Here is a 7,179-nt window from a genome sequence, read left to right on the forward strand (position 1 = left end):
GGTTTAGTGGGTTACGACGTGTGTTTGGGAGCCAACGACAGACATCTTCACGTGATGCCCTTATACGTTTGGATGAAGAAGTAAATGAGCCTAGGAGACCCTCTATTGATCCAATCCTGTTTAGGAAAGAATCAACTAAACAAAAGAAGATAAAATAAATGTGGGGTAGAACTTCCGTTGAGAAATTAGGTATAACAGCAGCAAAGTTATTTATACATGCCAACATACCTCCTAACGCGGCCAATTCTCTATTTTGGCAAGTGGTAATTGATGCAGCAGCAGAAGCAGGTGAAGGAATAAAAGCTCCCATGGCTAAGGAAATTAGGGAAAAATGGACAGATGCAGAGTATGTGAATGTGAAAGGATACGTGGCTACCTTTAAACCTGTATAGCAAGCCAGAGGATGCACAATCATGTGTGATAATTGGACTAGCCCAACCAGACATAGCATGATCAACTTCATGGTGTACTGCCACTTAGGAACTATATACCACAAGTCAATTGATGCTTCAGAGGTAACAAAAAATTCTACTTATATTACTGGACTAATGGATAAAGATGTGGAAGAGATTGGAGAGGAGAATGTAGTGCAGATTGTGACAGATAATGAAGCATCATATAAGCTTGCAGGACATATGTTGATGAATAAGAGAAAACATCTTTTTTGGTCACCATGTGCTGCCCATTGTATTGATCTTATATTGGAAGATATTGGGAACAAGAAGAATGTTAAGGAAATAGTCGAAAGGGCAAGAGAAGTGACGATGTTTATTTACAACCATAATCAAGTAGTCGCAATAATGAGAAAGTTTACGAAAGGATGAAAGTTGTTGAGGCCTGCGGTGACTAGATTCGCAACAAACTTTATAGCATTAGAGAGTTTATTCCAGCATAGGGGAGAGTTGAGTGAGATGTTCGCTTCCTGAGAATGGCTCAACACAAAACACGGGCAGAAGACATCGGGGACACCAGTTGAAATTGCGAACACCATACGAGACAATAAATATTGAAAGAGGGTCAAGTCGATCCTAAAAGTGATTGGGCCACTAATGAGGGTACTCCGTCTTGTTGAAACCGACGAAGCACCTACCATGGGCTTCTTATATGATGCCATGAATAAGGCAAAGTTGGCAATTCAACGTGATTGTAGAAGCTAGGAGTCTTATTGGATGATGATCGACAGGAGATGGACAAGACAACTCCATCACGATCTTCATGCAGCAGGTTACTACCTAAATCCTATGTACAGATATGCCCAATCATTTGTTACGGATGATGAAGTTCGTGTCGGGCTAAAGAATGCGATAAAGAGATTAGAACTTGACTTAGATATGCAAATAAAGACGTTGAATGAATTAGATACATTTGGAAACCGCCTGGGTAGCTTTAAAGATGCTCTTGCACAGCATGCAATATCTAGGTTACAACCAGCCGAATGGTGGATTAATTTCGGAGAGAGTACAAAGGCTCTCCAAAAAATTGCAATAAAATTTTTAAGCCAGACAACATCTTCTTCTAGCTGCGAAAGGAATTGGAGTTGTTTTGCGCTTATTCATTCAAAGAATAGGAATAGATTGCAGACTAGGACATTAGATAGACTTGTCTTCATGCACTATAATATAAAACTAAGAATGCGACGACATCATAGGAGCATTACAGCCGCCGATGACGCAGACTATTGTCCAATAAATGTAGACAATATTTATAATGAGGATGACCCGCTTTTACCTTGGTTGGAAACAAGAGAAAAGCAAATTGAGGAGGATAGTGAAGAATTAGAAATTGATGACCCAGAAATACGCAGAGCGCAATAAGAGACTGGTGCAGATGTGTTGGACCCAGTAAGAGGGGCAGCGTTTATGCCAAGTTTGGGTGTGGCTCAAGATCAACAAAAGAGTTCGAGCAGTGGTAGCGTGACCGTGTCGGATGATGGTGATGATGACCCCCTTGCTCCTAGTGCTGGCACTTCTGGTGTTGCTCAGCGCCCTATACAGCAGTCTACAGATCGCGATGCCGATGAACATCGACGAGGTAGTACACGAGGTCGGACTTATGAGTGTACCGAGTCACGATACAGCTAACAGGAGGCGAGTACATCTAGTGGTGCACCGGGTCCGGGAGGTCTAGAACATCAGCAGGCTCATGGTCCTGATTATTATGATGGATATTCTTATGGTCAATTGGATTATGATTATGGTGGTTATACTGAGCCTGTTCCATCACATTCATGTTGGAGTAGTCCTCCCGATCAATATCCATATAATTATAGATATCCAAATCCAAATCCAAGTTACCCATCACAGCAGACGCACTCACAATCTCAAGATTCTCAACAGCCTGAGTACAGGCACCAGTATGGCTATTCAACGGGCACTGGTGGATATCCTTACTCAGGGTCGAAGTTGTTGCCTAGTCAAGATCAGTCATCCTCTGGTTTCGTTGATCTAGTATTTCCTTCTAGCACTGGATATTATGGGTATGCAGCACCTACACCTATTGGACAGCCTCAGCCTAATGATGACGATGACGATGATGTGGAGGTCGAGCAACCACAAAAAAACAGATTTTCATTTTGGTGATGACTTGTGATTGCAAGTATATATTTGTATTAAGGTAAGTATTTGCAGCAGACAGCTCACAGCAATATTCTTGCAAGAAGCCAAGTACACACTTGACACTGCCGAACTTGTATTTAAAATAGCTCCCCTGACAACCAATCAAGTAATCCTTAATCAAGTTGCAGGGGAGTATATCAGACACTAATATTTTCTTTTTTTTAATATTCTTGACTTGAGGATGACAGGTTATAGACAGGAATCACAGTCACATCCACAAGTATGTTCGAGAAATTCCTCAAAAATAATTGCAAACACCTAATGTAAGATATTTTCATATTACATTCATTCTAATATATCTATCATTGATAGTAGATAGTTAAAAAATTAAATATATGAATTTTGTAGTCAAATTCAGGTAATCTGGTTCATAAATTCATCAGACAGTCTGATACAACTTCTCACCAAAGAGTGGACCGTTACACCACCATAAACATGTTCCAATTTATAAATGAATACATATTTGGAATGCTTAGAATATTCTGGATTTAATCCATATTTTTTTGGTCAAAAAAAAAAAAAAATGGCGTCGCTACGCCCCCGTATCCGTAATGGTATCGGAGGGCACCATTACGCCAACTGATACCGATACGGGATACCTTGCATCTCTCCAGTTTAAAATGAAAATGTGCAAGTGTGAGTACACTCTCACATAAATAAAGTCCCGCGAGTACCCATACACATGCACGCGCACGAGTAAACCCACACCGGCCCGTCGCGCATGGGCACGCGGACACGGTGCAGCTCAGCGTGCGCGCATGTGTAGTCAATGGTATAAATTAGAGCTATTGGCATAGCCCCCCACAGGACCAAATTCACATGCCCCCTGAATGGGGCTCAAGCTCCAAGGCAAAAAGCCTATCTTATATATATATGAAGATTTACTTTGGTAAATTCGATGTGGGACAAAACCCACAACTCAAAAAACATCAGAAATTTCAAATGTGGAGGGAAACCAAAATATTTGAAATTCCAATTTGAATATAAATTTTGAAACAAAATACAACACTCGTCATTCCTCATTCAATCATGATGCGCACAGGGGAGTGGGGGGTGTGTTAAAGGAAGCTTTCATCTCATGTTACAATAATATATTATGATATCATATTCATGTCTAATAGTCATAGCATAATACGCATACATGTTATGTAACTTTCAACAAACATCCTTTTTAACCAACAACACAATGTAGCATGCAATCAGGGGTTTCTTCTTCTTTTTTCCGTCCGAGACATCGAAACATAGGAAAAAACCCAGGGAAACTCACCAAGTCATGTTGATTTTGTGCCCTCAGCAAATTCATACCTACATTTTATACTCAGTGTGGCATAGAATTAGGGTACACAGGCAAGTCACGGATTGACACAGGCAAGTCACGGATTGACTCAGGCAAGTCGAGAGACAAATGCGCGCGCACACAGAGACTTTGATGCTCAGGCAAAGCGTGATGGATGACTAGCAGGCACTTGAAAATTATTTGGAAATTGCATACACGGCATACAATTAAATTCAAATTGGATCCCAAGTCACGTGTATAATGAGCCAAAAATTACATTTATTCGATTATCTAACTGGCGGATTGGTGGAAATTTATTGGACGGTTTCAACAAACAAGTGTCAATGAATCAGAGTTTAGTACTGCTCAACCAATTTAGCGAGCTTTCCTTGAGTACTCGAGTTAGTGTATGACACATACAATTCTCAGTGCCTGCATATAAAGTGTTATAGTCTGTAAGAGCATCAATTACACCCCTAAAACCCTTTTTTAAAAAATAAATGCACACCCATTTATTCTACATTTCGTCAAAATCTACAGAGTTGTACTATTGTATTCCCCGAATTATCAAAAAAATAAATTAATTAAATGAGCGAATTTATCTAAAAAGGGTGGGCATAGAAATCAAATTCCGACTCCGAAGAGTGGAACAAAAGAAAGGGACTTGGAAGGACTTACCGTTGAATCCATCGATGGCGGCACGAATAATGTCTTTGGCGAGAAGCTCGTAAACCCTCGCATTCGTGCAGTTTTGGTCGAAAATATGATCTGAGAAAAAAGAAACAGAAATTGATAAGGTTAGAATCTGATAATCAAAAAGAAAGGGAAAAGATGGAGACAGAGAGAGAGAGAGAGCGAGAACCGAAAGTGAATGAGAGGCCGGAGATTGGGGTTCCAAGAGCCTTGTGCAGGGAAATGCGGTTGTCTTCGACCTTCCAGTGCGACGCGTTGGGCGGTTCTTGGCTGACCGGAGGACGGACGCGGACTGCGACGCAAATCTTCTCCATTAGAGAGAGACAGAGAGAGATCGAGAGAGTGAGAGAGAGCTAGAGAGAGAGAGAAAGAGATAGTTTGAACTGGGAAAGGCGCGGAGCGAGCGGGCTTTTGAAGACTGAAAACTTAAATTTTTGGACGCGGATTGCCTGCCTGCAACCCCCTGTTGGAGAGGATTCTTGTAACCCCAAGAACTGTGGGGCCCATCGTTATTCTGTGTTATATCCACTCCGTCCATCTGTTTCAACAGATCATTTTAGTTTATGAGCCCATAAAGGAACGAGATCCACAAATCAAGTGGGCCACACTATTGGAAGCAGAGAGGACCGTTGAAACCTTGCCTGGCCCAACCGGTATGCTTATATTCCATCCAACGCGTTCATGACGTTATTACCACCTGGATGAATGGAAAACACAAATATCAGCGTGGCATGCGGATATGGCACTGAGATACTCAGTCTGTGGGGCCCACACATGATGTATGTGTCTCATCCACGCCGTCCATCAGTCTTTCCGGATCATGTTAGTAGCTGAGCCCAAAATCGAAACATATCCAAAGCTCAAGTGAACCACACCACATGAAAGTTGGGATAGCAGCATCCACCATTGAAACCTTCTTAGGGCCCGTTTGGCCGGGTGGATTGGAAGGGATTGAATGGTATTAGGGTGGATGGCATGGATTTCAAGGTAATGATGTGTTGTCAGTGGATTATCTTAGGGCGTGTTTGGCCGGACCGATCCCATGGGATTTGGTGGGATGGGATCAATTTTAAGGTAATGATGGTGGTGTAAGTGGATTGTATTAAGATCCATGGGATGGAACGAATTCCACGATGAAAAGCCAGCGTGTTTGGGATGGTTGTTGGATTCGGTTCACACCACCGATTTGCAGCCGTTCATGTTTGGGATGGCCGGACCAATCCCATGGAACTAAACGTCTGCCGTTTCCAACGCCCGCCCACTTCTTGCACAGTATTCCATGCAACGAGGGAAACGGATTGGGTCGGTGCTATGTGGGCCCCACCATGATGTTTGTGTCTCATCCATGCCGTCCATCATCCTCTATACATCATTTTATAGGATGAGACTGGATCAGAGAGATGGCGTCGGGCCTAGTGAGAAATGCATTGGAGTCTGATCGGATGGTCGAGAAGAAAGGGGTCAGGTTGCCGAATGAATTACAGTCGAGGACTAATTGCAACGGAAATGTGGGCACGTGATTCAGCGAGAGTGTGGGCCCACTGAGTGGAAGGTACTGAAGGCAGTGGGACCTGTTTCGATTGGTGCAGGCGTGCTGCTGGGGAATGGAAGATGGTCCGAGGGTGAGCTCATGTACATGAGATCCAGGTTCGAGCGGGTAATCGGGGCAAGAGATTCAGAAGCCGATTCTGATGATGAATCCTGATGGGAATGGTGGGCCAGAGATTAGTATATATTTGTTGAGAGTTTGACAGCACTGTTTTACGGTCATTCTCCATCTTAGCTAGTTTTTTTGGGGTGTTTGGTTTTCTCTATGAATGATGTGGTGCCTGGTATATATTCTGAACATTGGTGTATACAGTCATCATCTTCCTTCCCTTTTCATTGGGTCTACACGTCCAACATACACTCATGTTTAGTGTATACATTGTGTACATTCTATCATTCCTTGGTTTCTTTGAATCTGGTTAGACTCCTGTGATAGTTTATCACCATCTAAGAGTGACACTGACTCGTCCAAGTTAATTCTTGTATGGACATCCAGACCGTCCAGGTCGTGAGGCACATTGTTGATGGAGCGTATGTCAAAAACTGGACTTGTTAAGCAATCCTAACCATCCAGTTTATAGTTATAAATTGGATGGTTGGAGCTAAACTAGTTCGTGCTGTTACGGTGAATTTGAGAAGTTGTGGTCCATCAATTGGGTGGAGAATTGGGCTGTCTAGATTTCGGAACAACTATGGTAGTGTATGGTGGAAGAGGCATTGCCATTTGTTAAACATGCGGTGAACGGTCACATGTTCTTAGATGAGGTGTGGGGTATAATAGTGTATAGCTTTTTTTCTTCTTCTTCTTCTTTTTTTTTTTTTTTTTGGTTTTCATTTTTGTTTCTAAAATGAGACGAAAAAAGAGAGATGGCATCGGGAGTTGTACTCCATCCATAAGGATGGTCCTACCTTCTATATGTTTTTTCAAAAATAATATCTGGTCCAGTCTACTTGTATGCCACAGTATTGGAAATTGGGGAATGAGTTAGAAACCTTCAACAAAGTGTTCTACTAACATAGATTTGCTTTGCAAACTTTGGCCTGAGA

At 42.2% G+C, this 7,179-nt stretch overlaps 1 protein-coding gene across 2 annotated transcripts in view; it reads right to left on the bottom strand.

Annotated features, from left to right (window-relative positions):
* Window positions 1-4,950, bottom strand: part of LOC131218856 (kinesin-like protein KIN-7N) — a 52,904-nt gene extending 47,954 nt beyond the window's left edge. Inside the window, exons 1-2 of one of the 2 annotated variants that reach the window (XM_058213715.1) lie at window positions 4,754-4,950; window positions 4,570-4,659 (exon numbers count right to left, since the gene is read on the bottom strand). In XM_058213715.1, the coding sequence (XP_058069698.1) occupies window positions 4,570-4,659; window positions 4,754-4,898 (235 nt within the window). In that variant the 5' untranslated portion in view covers window positions 4,899-4,950. The remainder of the gene's footprint in view (window positions 1-4,569; window positions 4,660-4,753) is intronic. The other variant, XM_058213716.1, reaches the window with a different exon arrangement.
* Between the last annotated feature and the right edge of the window lie 2,229 nt (window positions 4,951-7,179).

This window comes from Magnolia sinica, chromosome 11 (genome assembly GCF_029962835.1).
Source record: "Magnolia sinica isolate HGM2019 chromosome 11, MsV1, whole genome shotgun sequence".
Lineage (NCBI taxonomy): Eukaryota > Viridiplantae > Streptophyta > Magnoliopsida > Magnoliales > Magnoliaceae > Magnolia > Magnolia sinica.